General features: G+C 32.8%; 3 protein-coding genes across 3 annotated transcripts; 2 read left to right on the forward strand and 1 right to left on the reverse strand.

Moving 5' to 3' along the window:
- Positions 1–417: 417 nt before the first annotated feature.
- LOC132949850 (uncharacterized) lies at positions 418–1,638 on the forward strand. The gene has a single exon (XM_061020935.1). The coding sequence runs from the start codon at positions 418–420 to the stop codon at positions 1,636–1,638; it is 1,221 nt and encodes a 406-aa protein (XP_060876918.1).
- A 954-nt stretch (positions 1,639–2,592) lies between these two features.
- LOC132949857 (general transcription factor II-I repeat domain-containing protein 2A-like) lies at positions 2,593–4,092 on the forward strand. The gene is made up of 3 exons (XM_061020947.1): positions 2,593–2,818; positions 2,894–3,519; positions 3,619–4,092. The coding sequence occupies exons 1-3, from the start codon at positions 2,593–2,595 to the stop codon at positions 4,090–4,092; spliced, it is 1,326 nt and encodes a 441-aa protein (XP_060876930.1).
- Positions 4,093–10,307: 6,215 nt separating this feature from the next.
- On the reverse strand, positions 10,308–12,945 carry LOC132949866 (zinc finger MYM-type protein 1-like). The gene is made up of 5 exons (XM_061020956.1): positions 11,451–12,945; positions 11,022–11,369; positions 10,632–10,757; positions 10,454–10,554; positions 10,308–10,346 (listed from the first exon to the last, which is right to left on the reverse strand). The coding sequence occupies exons 1-5, from the start codon at positions 12,943–12,945 to the stop codon at positions 10,308–10,310; spliced, it is 2,109 nt and encodes a 702-aa protein (XP_060876939.1).
- Positions 12,946–13,235: the final 290 nt, after the last annotated feature.

A 13,235-nucleotide genomic window follows, 5' to 3' on the forward strand; every position in this document is an offset into this window, starting at 1 on the left:
GGCCCGCAGATCATCCCAGGACAGACGCCATCAAACATCGAACTCGGCCTTTACCCAATCAAAAAACTAACAGTACTCGACTGTTCGCTGCCTAGGCAAGCACTCCGTCGCCTGAACAAAACTGTCAAAAATGACTCATGCTACTACTCCTGCTTAACTGATCCACTCTGCAATTATATGTATAACATTAAACTTCGTTCTTCAAATTGCTCACGCTGCTACACTGCTGAAATAACTCTAGATTCTTTCTTGCTAGACTTCACTAACCTTAAAGCCTCATTTTGTAAACCTAATAATTTTTCTAATATTTGTAATAATAACTTTTGTGATAATGCCCTTAATTGTAACCTTAAAATATTCTATCAAAATGTTCGTGGTCTAAGAACAAAATTAGTTAGCCTCAGATGTTCTTTCCCCATGTTTCACTTTTATGATATCATTATCCTCACAGAAACCTGGCTGACTCCTGACATAAGTGACAGCGAACTTGGTTTCGCTGGCTTTCAAGTAATAAGACTTGATAGAAACCATAATAACAGCACTTCTACCCGAGGTGGCGGAGTTCTAATTGCTATCAAGGATACCCGTTCCTTTCAACCTATTTCACTAACCGTATCCAATGTTGAACAAGTATTTGTATTATTGTCCCTAAACTCTGGCCACTTATTGGTAGGAGGTGTATACTTACCCCCTCGATCCCCCCTTTCTGTAGTTGAATCCCATACCACTTCTGTTGAACACATCATTTCCTCTTATAAACCAAATTCCCTAGTCATATGTGGTGATTACAATCTCCCTAATATCAACTGGTCTTCTGATGAATTAGGATTAATCGGGACTAATGATCCCAGTATAATTTCCACAACTATTATTGATTCTTTTTCTTACCTTAATTTTTTCCAGCATAATTTCTTTCGCAATAATCATAGCAGTATCTTAGATCTTGTCTTTTCCAACTGCAATAGAATTACAGTCAATTTAGCAACGGAATATTTGGTTATTCCTGATCCTTACCACCCACCTCTTCACGTGGTCCTTCCTTCACAATCTGACAAATCAGTAGTTAATACTCATACTTATAAAGATTTTAAGGCTGCAAACTACCCTGCCATAACGCAATTTATTAACTCCTTTAATTGGGAGTTAACATTTTCTCAGTACACAATCGAAGATGCAGCCTCTGTTTTTAATGAAGCCCTACTTCATGCTATCGATCTGTTTGTTCCCACAAAAATATTTAAATTGCCAAAATTCCCTGCGTGGACATCTCCCTCCCTCAAAAATCTTATTTTGGAGAAAAAGCGATCTCACGCACTCTATAAGTGCTCGAGGTCCCCCTATGACTACTCAGCTTTTTCCGAACTTCGTGCTAAATGCAAGCGCCAATCTAAAATAGACTACCTGTCTTATATAAAAAATACCGAAAACTCGTTAAATCGCAATCCCTCACTATTCTGGAAATCTATTAAAAATCTAAACCAGAAAAACACTATACCCGCCACACTATTTTGGAACAATGATAAGGTTGATACTCCTCTTGGTTCGGCTAACCTATTCTCTAAGTACTTTTATTCTATGTATAACAACTCTATTTATCCACCCGTCAATATTTCTAATATTAATACTATTCCATATTAACTTCCTTCTAATTGTCACTTCTCCCTCAACGATGTACAACTTGCACTCAACTCTTTAAAAAACACCAATTCTAATGGCCCTGACGGGATTTCAGCACGTTTACTTTTTAATTGTCAAGATTCTATTGTTTATCCTTTATTCCTACTCTTTAGGCTATCTCTTGATGAGGGTATCTTTCCAGCTGCTTGGAAAACATGTTCTGTCACCCCTGTTTTTAAATCTGGAGATCCCTCGCTCGTTTCTAATTACAGACCTATTTCCATCCTACCACACATTTCCAAACTATTTGAGTCCATCGTCTACTCCTCAATCAAAAGAAGTCTTAACCATATTCTAATGCAGGGGTCGGCAACCCGCGGCCCGCGGGCCGCATGCGGCCCGCAAAGCAATTTTTGATGGCCCGCACATGGTGGTTAATTTTTGTGTTTTCTTTTTGTTCAATAAAATTCTATATAGTTATATAGCCAGTTTAATCTATAAAATTATTATTATCTAATCGGACTTGAAGATAATGATGGCTGCACTACTCAGTCATATAATTACTTTGCGTTTGTAGCGACTAGCGATTAGTATTACACCGTACGTGTGACTGTTTGTGTTTGTAATAGTTTCATTTTAAAAGTAAATTCAAACATTATGGCAACTAAAAAAAGAAAAATTTGTGATGAACATCGTTTTTTTAATAATTCTTGGGTTGATTTATATTTTTTCGTCGAACACAAAGGTAAGCCATTATGTTTAATTTGTCAAAAAACAGTAGCAGTAATGAAAGAATATAACATAAAACGGCATTATGATAGTGAACATAAATCAACTTTTGAAAATATCATTGGTGATTTAAGAAAAATAAAAGTTAATCATTTAAAATCTTTGTTAAATAGTCAACAAAATATTTTTAAAAAACAAATTAGTCAAAATAAATCAATAGTGCGGGCTAGTTATGTAGTTTCACAAATGATATCGAAGAATAATCGTCCCTTCACTGATGCTGAATTCATTAAAAAATGTATGCTTGCTGTTGTTGACGAAATCTGTCCAGATAAAAAAAAAGACTTTGAAGACATTAGCCTTTCTGCTCGAACTTGCGTAAGAAGAACTGAAGAATTGGGAAATAATTTAATGCAGCAACTTAAAGAAAAAATTAAATCGTTAAATTTTTTTTCACTCGCGATGGATGAAAGTACAGATGTATGTGACACAGCTCAACTTTTAATTTTTATTCGAGGGATTGATAATAATTTTAATGTTTACGAAGAACTTGCCGATCTTTGTAGTTTAAAAGGGACTACCACAGGAGACGATCTGTTCGAAAGTATTGATAAATCACTAAACAATTTAGGATTAGAATGGAAAAAATTAGTGAGTGTAACAACAGATGGTGGGAAAAACATGAGTGGTTCAAATAAAGGTGTGGTAGGAAGAATAAAGAAAAAAATGTTACAAAACGATTATGAAATTCCTATGAATTTTCACTGTATAATTCACCAAGAAGCATTGTGTTGTAAAGTACTTGCGTGTCAAGAAGTTATGAGTGTTGTTATTTCCTCAATCAATTTTATTCGAAAAAATGGTTTGGGTCATCGTCAATTTCAAAATTTTCTGGATGAAATTGAATCAGAATATGGCGACGTTATATATTTTACAGAAGTCAGATGGTTGAGTAGAGGTGCGGCACTTAAACGATTTTTTGATCTACGAATAGAAATAGAAATTTTTATGAATGAAAAAAATAAAATCGTTTCTGAACTATCAGATGAATCATGGATTATCGAATTAGCATTTTTAACAGATATAACAACATTTTTGAATGAATTGAATATAAAATTACAAGGCAAAAGAAAATTACTCTCAGATATGTACACTGATATTAAATCGTTTCAAGTAAAATTAAAACTATTGTACAATAATTTCGATCAACAAATATTATATCATTTTTCGTGTTGTAAATCTGCGATTGAATCTTTTGTAATACCATTGCAGTGGGATTTAATTAAACCTAAATTTCTCAATATCATTGAACAATTGCAAAACGAATTTTCAACAAGATTTAAAGATTTTTATAAATACGATAAAGAAATTAAATTATTCCAGAATCCTTTTCAAGTGGACATAAATAATGTCAAGAATAATTTACAAATGGAAGTCATTGAACTTCAAAATGACGAGGTTCTAAAAAATTATTTTCGGGAAGCAACTAGTTTGCCTCAATTTTATAGTTGTCTTCCATTATCTACCTTCCCTGGAATCAGACAATTCGCACAAAAATTTATAGCGGCGTTTGCAAGCACATATATATGTGAGCAGACATTTTCCATTGTGAAATATAGAAAAAGTAAGCATTCTTCACGTCTTAGTGATGAAAATTTACGAGCTGTATTACGAGTCTCAACAACAAGTCTGCAAGCTGATATCGAAAAATTAACTAATAAACCGCAGGCACAGAAATCGCATTAATTTACAATTTTAAAATTTTTTATACAATTTTTTCCAGTAACATTTTCGTTTTTTTACTCTCATATTTCTATGTAAAATAATCAAATATAATAGCAATACAATTATAAGTATTATATCATAATATGTATTTATTTTTTTAATGTGGCCCTTGATGATCAATTGAAAAAAAAATATGGCCCTCGTGGTTAAAAAGGTTGCCGACCCCTGTTCTAATGGATTAGCAGCATGGTTTCCGTAGTGGGAAATCTACTGTCACTTGCAGCCTATCTTTCACATCATATATTTTAAAAAGCTTTGAATCTGACTGTCAAGTTGATGCTGTGTTCACGGACTTTAATAAAGCCTTCGACACTGTCATTCATAGCCGCCTTATCTCTGAATTGGATTCACTTGATATCGGTAATCCTTTACTCTCATGGCTCCAATCTTATTTAAGTCAAAGAAAGCAATTCGTAAGAGTTCACGGCGTTGACTCTGACTTATTTATTATTCCCTCTGGGGTCCCCCAAGGAGGGCATCTCAGTCCTCTTCTGTTCATCCTTTTCGTTAACTCAATTAACAGGTACATTTCATCCTCTAAAGTTCTTCTGTTTGCTGACGATATTAAATTTTTCTCAAAAATTACATCTCCGTCTGACAGTCTTCAACTTCAATCAGATCTCAATACTTTCTCTCTCTGGGCCCAGCGTATTGGCCTAACGCTCAACCTCAACAAGTGTCATGTTATGTCTTTTCATAGAAAACGTACTTGCATAATACATCCTTATTCCCTTAATGGCTCTACTCTCAAACGTGTATCCACTGTCAAAGATCTTGGGTTCTATCTCACTCCTTCTCTTTCCTTTGAACACCATATTGATGTTACGGTTGGTAGAGCGTTAAAAACTCTGGGGTTCTTAAAGCGCAACACTAGCCTTTTCACGTCCGCTACTTGTCTTCGCTCCCTCTATTTTTCCCTTGTCCGCTCTGTCTTAGAATATGGCTCAGTTGTATGGTACCCATATCTAGCCAAGGACCAATTACGTTTAGAGCGTGTCCAAAACCGCTTCCTTTCCTACGCCGCCTTTATACTCAATATTGCTCACCCACCCCATGATTACCTACCAGTTAGAACTTCCTTAAATATCCCTACTCTCGCATCTCGTCGTGTCGATGCTGACCTCTCATTCATCACCTCCATCCTCAACGGCTCAATAGATGCCCCTAACCTTCTGTCCTCAATCTCTTTCCGTGTTCCTGTGCATTTCACTAGAAATCACTCTTTATACCTTGTCTCCTCTCACCGTACTAACTACTCCTCTAATAATCCATTAGATAGAATGCTCCGCCTACTTAATAGCTCCTGATCTTTGGCTGACTATATTACTGTTTATCTCTACTGAATGTTTTTGTCTTTAGTTTATTTTACCTTAGCATGTACTCTTCTAGTTGAACGCTGTTTAGTATAAGTTTAAACTTAAGTCTATAATTATAACTATATTTTCCATGTATTTTATTTCATTATTATCACTTCATGTTAATCTACTAATTGTACAATGTATCTATAAATTGCCGCTTGGCGTTAAATAAATAAATAAATAAATAAATAAAATGCAACGAAAAAAGGCTCTGATTGCATTAAAAAATTTGTTGAAAAATGTTACAGGTAAATTTTTAAATAATACAATTATTTTAAAAATAAAATAAAATATTATTATACTACACTTTTTTAGACTAATCATGCAGCTGTCGAAATTAACGATCGCGTGGTAATGGCTGTTCCAAAAGTCGACAGAGGGCCTACAGATCCACCAAATATTTTATGTTTAGTTGTTGAAAAAAAGAATAAACTGTATAAGCTAGGGACTAAACATGGAATGATTAAAGGATGGTATTGAGGAGATTGCTTAAAAAAATGTTAGAAGTTTTTAACGAGTGACAAGGTTTTGTTGGACAAAGAGCTAACCGTTGGAGAGACTGTTAAAGTCACAACAGGTGGACAAGGCTTTTCTTCTTGTTCATGTAAATCGAAACGCCAATGTCAAAGATCAAAATGTTGTGCAATAGTCGTTGCCATAACTCTGAATCATGTAAAAATAAATAATAAAATATAAAATAAAGTTTTAGAAAACTTTTAATTTAATTTTTATACTTTATTATTTAAGGTTACCTATATTATATTATTTAATTATTATCATATTATACACAATTACCTAGTGCAAATCATACAATAACCCAATATCAAAAATACTCGTATATATATAAATAGTAATATTACAGAATGTGGATAAAATGAATTTCATCCACTCCATGAAAAGGTCAACAAATTGTCCATATAATGTAGTAAAACGTCATTTTCACTAAATGGATACATTTCATGAAGTGGACGTCCACTTCATGAAATGAGCGATTTCACTAAGTGGATGCGACATATACAGTACATTATACACCCATCCATCAAAAGTTAAAATATCAAAATAATCATTAAAAAAAAATTCGGGAAGTGGATGTTGCTCTGCTGTACAGTAGGTTACAAGTGGGTCACTGTTATGGATGGTGTTAAATTTGAATTCAATGATATAAAATCATTATATAAGAAAAGCGATTATGAGCTAAAATGGTCAGTCAGCCTAAGATATTACTAAGTATATTTAATGATATTAACGTGAATAAAGTAATTTATATATAACCTATTTACCTATGTGGAATCTTGTTTTAAATTTTTAATCCTTAGCTTTAAAAGTAGAACATTTTATAAATTTTTAACTACAAAATAATTATTAAATTTAGAATGTGATAAATTTTGTCAAAATTTGAACTTTAATGCTTATAAAAAAAAATGTTGACTATGTATTATTAATATTTTTCAAGTGTTATTGTAACAATATATCAGGAGCCTAGCATTAAATTTTCACGCTTATTTACCCAACAAATAATGTTTTATTGACATTCATATAACAAAAACCTAAAAAAGTTAGAAACTGAGTATACCCGTAAGCAGCTCAAAACCAGTCAAAATATTTTGAGAATTTTTTCATGAATAGAAAAGGCTAATTTAAATATTCAGTGAAAATTTCATGTATTTACGATAATTTGTTTTAGAGTAACACCAAAAGCCAAAAACGATTTTGTCAAAAACCGTTATGCGTAAAATTCCCGTTTTCCCTTAAATTGTATTATGTTTTTCCGGGTGCTTTTGAAAACTATTGTGATTTTTAAATTTTGACTTCCCAAAAGTACCAACTAGATTCACATCCCCATCGAACAAGATACTGAAGTTGAAAATAAAAAGCATTATTTTGACTACTAATCGTTTACATAGATAAAACATTTAAAAAAAAAAAAACACATCAGTGTAAAACCAATAAAATCATCGCTCCGCTCAGAATCTAAAATGAAATAATAATCGACTAGTATTAAACTGTTTTAAAGCGGGTTAGTGACCTATTGATACAAAAATAGGTAAGTGAGCAAATAAGTTCAGAATTCAAAAAGCTCTAAGATGAGTAAAAGTAACATACAATTATACAAAAGTACAAAACCGAGGAATTCTCTGCTGTATTCCTGTATAGTAGGTACCAAGTACCAGATGTTTTGAATGTGAATCCATTGATAAATCATAGTCTATATTATAGGTTATATACAATGAAAAAAAATTATGAACTAAGTCTTTCCATCAGTTATGTTTTTACAGCGATTTAAAAAAACTCTATGTTATTCACTCGTTTTGCCATGATGAAAATAATATATATAATATACATTTTTAATTAATATTCGTTAAGAATACAGAATAGGTACTAAGTAGAGGTTTTTAAGAATAGTTATATAGATCCAAATAACTTATAGATATCACTAAAAAATTGTAATTTATTTTTTAAGCCATTAATGCTGTAGCAAAACGTGATATTGTTTTAAAACCTAAGAATTAAACATTTCATTCAGTAAAATACAACAAAGTTATTTTATCAAATAACAATATACATACTTATATACTCGTATACAATGGTAATATAATGTAACTACCTAGCTACTACCATCCATGTGTAATGGAGGAACAACATTTAGGTAAACCGAAAAACAAAGATTTTTAAAAACACCAAGCACTGCGCATCCAATAGTCTTTATTGTGCCAGTATGACCGTTTTACAGCACACTTACAGGGGATTTGGTTTTGCGTAAAAGGGAGAGGGGTACAAATTTTTTTATGGAGGGTTCAAATGGGTACAAATCGGGTACAAAAAACTGAGATAGGGCCGAAATCGATCGGTTGACTTCTGGTGGTTCCGGGTGCCAGGACGACGTCGTTACAGCACCCGGACGGGATATTTGATTTTGCGTAAAAGGGAGATGGGTACAAATTTTTTTATGGAGGGTTCAAATAGGTACAAATCGGGTACAAAAAAATGAGATATGTTAGGGAGGGTTTTGACGATTTACGGGTGCCAGGACGACGCACCTCATAAAATCTTAAAAAATTATTTAAATTTAATTTTTCTAGACTTTTTAGTCGGAAAATCTTCAATTACTTTATCATAATTTAAATTTTCGGACTCTTCTTTTTCTATAGCTAATAAAGCTAAGCCAGAGAGACGCTCTTGGGACATTGTACTTCTCAAATACGTTTTTATAAGCTTTAACTTTGAGAAGCTACGTTCTGTGCTAGCAGAAGTTATAGGAATTGTTAACATTATCCACAACTAAGTTTGGAAAGGCTCCATTGCTTTTTTTTATAAAATTAAGAACTTCAATACGAGTTACCGATTTATTGATAATGTTTTGGGAAATCAAAAGTTCTTCAATTAAATCATAGGCACAAATATCTTTTTCATCTCCTTGTTATAAGCCAGGTAGGCTTACAACGAGTTTTTTTGTAGAAAGTGAAGGTAACTCAAAATAAATAACAATTTGTTAATTAATTAAGTATATTTTAAAATAAACACACATATATCGACAATGATAAAGTACGAGTCATACGCTTGTTGTAAGACTGTTCCCTACTGTCCTTTACAATGGACTTATATATCTGAATCTATGTTATAATTAAACAATTTATATTCGCACTACATACTTGTGTTACTTTCCTTATGACTATAATGTTTTGCACAATTGCACAACCATTACCTTGCTATCTATTCATTGAATATAAAGTATTGATTAGTACTACGTGTTAATAATATTACAACTACGTAGGTGGTCTTCTACATCCTGATTGTAGATATAATGCTAAGTCCATACAATTTGCTTTCAGTTGTTCATGTGGCTTCAAACTAAGTTTTCCAATTGTAAATAAAAAACCAAACATTTCGTTAAATTTCAAAGTTTGTTCAAACCGTTGAGTGATTGATCCAATAGCACCATCCATTTGTTACGAACACGGAATACCCACATATAAAACTGACGACGCGCCACCTAACCGCGGACAGCAGTACAAATACGTAGCTAGCCGCTCACCGTTGCCCGTAGAGCGCGCCCTTTTGAACGGAACATTTGCGTATCAATAACAAACGTATTGGCGACCGTAAGAAATATCATTAACTCAACACGCGTCGTCGACTGTCGAAGTATATATAAGAGAGCCCGGCCAACACAGAAAGTGACTATCGTTAGCTCTAGTAGCCCCTGGTTAATGCTAAAGCGGTTCTCGGCCACCCTTGGGAAGGCTAGACCCATCGATGCGTTCGGCCTAGGCTACTCCGAGCTAACCTTTAAACAGTAACACCGCCGCGTAATACGGGTTAGAGCGAGCAGAGCACCTGTCGCCGCCGTTGACACTCGTTTTCTCGTATCGCCGCGCACCACGTTCTCGGCTACATTCCGTGGGCAAGCTAGAGCGTGCCAACCCTTCGCCGTTGCGTGCACTATAGTAATACGGGACAGAGCGAGCAGAGCACCTGCCGCCAGTGGCGGATTTGATTCGTCTTCTAGGGGGGGGGGGGGGGGGCAATATCCTTTGGGTCTACAAATGATACTACTTTTCAACCAACAGAGGAAAAACATGTAATAGGTAGGTATGAAGGTAAAAATGTAAAATAAATATTTATATTAAAAAAATTAAATGGTTAATTAACATATTATACAATATAGTATAATTTGTATATTGAATATACAAATTTATATTAGTCTTCTATAATACAAAATCTAAATTTCTTTTTTTCATTGAAGCAAATCGACTAATTATATTTTCCACTGATATATTATACTCTCTGTGAACATTAAGTAGTGCTAGCCCTACTAGTCTATCTTGACCCATTTGTGACCGCAACCATGTTTTTAATCTAATGTGCAAAAGCATAGGCAGTATTAAAATTAATTTTCAAGCTAAGCAATAATAATTATGCCTGCGAAGCGTGGAAAAGCTGCGTTCAGCTGTAGCAACACTTACAGGCAGGGTCCCTAATATCAATAGAATGTTGTGAATTGTAGGAAATATTATTGGCGAACAATTATCTAATGATGCCCATACAGTTTTTGGAGGTTCAAATTCTAAAAATAAAATTATTATGAATGTATATACTACGTTGCAATCATGTGTTCAAAGTTATGGTTATATAATATATTACCTTCATTAGTATTTTTGTCTGAACTCAGCCATTTGGTTTTCCACAACTCAATTTCTCCTTTAAGAGTGACAGCATTTGTTTTTAAATGATAGTTATAGTTTTTTATTACTGTTTCAATAATGGTTTCTAAAGTTTTATTTGATAATTTTAAGATGTATGATGGTATAAGTTGAATTAATAAAAATAAAGATTCATTTTTTTTATTAATAAATCGTTCTTGTAAATCTTCTAATATGTTTTCAGTTAGCGGTATGAATAATGTTCTCAAGTAATATTGTTCGGGAGAATCGGCAGGTGTATTAGCTCTATTTCTTTGTTTGTTTGTAGTTCTTGGTAATTTGATCTCAATGTCTAATTTCTCCATAGCAGTTTTAGCTTCTTTAAATATACCTTTAAATACATCTTCACAATTTTTTCTTTTTTCACTAAGATTATTGATGACAGATTTAATACAATCAAATGCAGCAACTACATCCTGTTCAACTCCTTGTAAAGCTCGGCTAGCTGGTAAACTTACGCTTAAAATATTAGAGAGTGTATATAATGTTATTAAAAATTCACAATTACACATTGCAGTCAATAGTATTTTGGATTTGGTTGAAGAAGTAAGATCATTCCATTCAGAAATAGCTTCTAGGGACTCAATGATTTCTGGTAAACATATTTGAAATTGAATAACACTATCGTGTCGTTCGATCCACCTCGTTTCACAAAGACTTGTTAAAGTACGATTTTGTCCTTAAAGAGTATTTTTTAAGATAAACCCTCTTTTTGATGATTTATTAAAAAAAGATATAATATCTTGTATTATTCCCATACTATTTCTCACTGATTGCACATTTGATGATTTAGATATGGAAAGGTTCAGTGAATGATTGGAACAAGGACTATGAATAGCGTTGTTTGCAGATTTTTTAATTTGTTGAACCGCTCCATGTATTGTTGAAGTCATGCCCGTACAACCATCAGTGCCAATTCCTACACAGTCATTAAGTTCTATAGACATTTCTTTTAATATAGAAACTACAGTATCACCTAATATTTCCCCAGATAGTTTTGGTTCTAGTTTTTTAGTAGGATCAAAATCACATAAATTATCATCTGATTCATTGTCAATGTTATTAGTTGACATGATCGTTCTACGTTTACCTTGTCTATACACATATTCATGACAATCAAGAAAATTGATACATTTTTCTTGAACTCTGTGATTACTATCAATATATCTAAGAGAAAGGCTCATCTGTGAAATATTACTAATATCTGTTGTTTCATTAAATATGATACTAAAATATCTACTATTTTTTACTTCTTTCAGAATAAAAGAAATGATTTCATAACGGCAACATTGAATAATTTCTTCTTGAATAGAATGTGATAGATAAGTTGCCTTAGAATGAGTGGTTTTCAGATGATTTTCTAATATTTGATCTCCAGCAGATATTCTAAATTTTAATAGTTCAAGAAAATTACCCTGATTTATAGTTGAAGAGTCAGCTGTGGTATTTGTAAGATTATTGTTTTCACGATGCCCTCTCAAGGCAATATTCTGTTGTCCCAGAAAAATTATTGATTGAATGATGGGCTTTAGGCGTTCTCTGTTTTCCTTGCATTGTCTCATACGTTCAGTGATAACTAAATTAGCCACATTATTACTGGGTTCCATATAGGTTTTTAAAAAATCAGATGAACATAACGAAGCTTCTTTATGATATTTATTGCTATTGTGAGTTTCTAAACATCCATGTTTACCTAATAACTTTGCAAATTCTTTTAAAGGTTTGGTTACAAGTTTTTGTAAAGGTACATTTTTTTGTTTACCGCCGTTTTTGTGAACTAAAAAAAGAACACAAAACTTGCAAAATAAACCAGTATGTTTTTCTGAAAAAACAAGCCAAGAATAATTTTCAAAATGGTTATACCTTAAATATCGTTTTCTCTCTATGCCATTTTTAATATGAATAGAATATGGAAAGTTAAATGATGGGTCTGGTTTCCATGAATTTAGTAGCCTAAATTTTGTATGATCATCGATTCGAATTTGAATTTTACCAACAAAATGTCCAATGTCATTACTTAAACTAATTGAGCTTGACTTCAAAACACTATCGTTGTTGGTATTTGAATCCACCGTTTCAATATTTTTAGCTGTTGAATTTTCTTCGTCTAATTGTATTGCAGAATATGTCTTTTCAATAGATTCAGATACATCACTCGGCGTGTCCTCTTCATCTGAATTGTTATCAAGTGGTACATTTGATTTCTTTCGAAAAAATTGAAAAATGGATTTCTGTTTCCTTTTAGAAAACGACATAATTAATACAAATAATACAATACAATACACTGTACACTTTTCTCTGGAAAAACAACTGCGCGAAACAAAGCATCAAACAATGACAGTTAACTTAAAAGTTAATAGTAGTCGCTAGTCGGAACACACTATAATACACAGTACACACTACTACACTATAGACAATTTGAAAATTCAATATTTAATATTATAGTTTAGCGAATAAGCGCGAAGCGTAGAGATATCATGAGAGATATAAGATAAAAGATTCAAGATTATATTATCAATAACATGGCCAGACATCAGTCACTCAG

Source organism: Metopolophium dirhodum, chromosome 1, assembly GCF_019925205.1.
Source record: "Metopolophium dirhodum isolate CAU chromosome 1, ASM1992520v1, whole genome shotgun sequence".
Taxonomy (NCBI): domain Eukaryota; kingdom Metazoa; phylum Arthropoda; class Insecta; order Hemiptera; family Aphididae; genus Metopolophium; species Metopolophium dirhodum.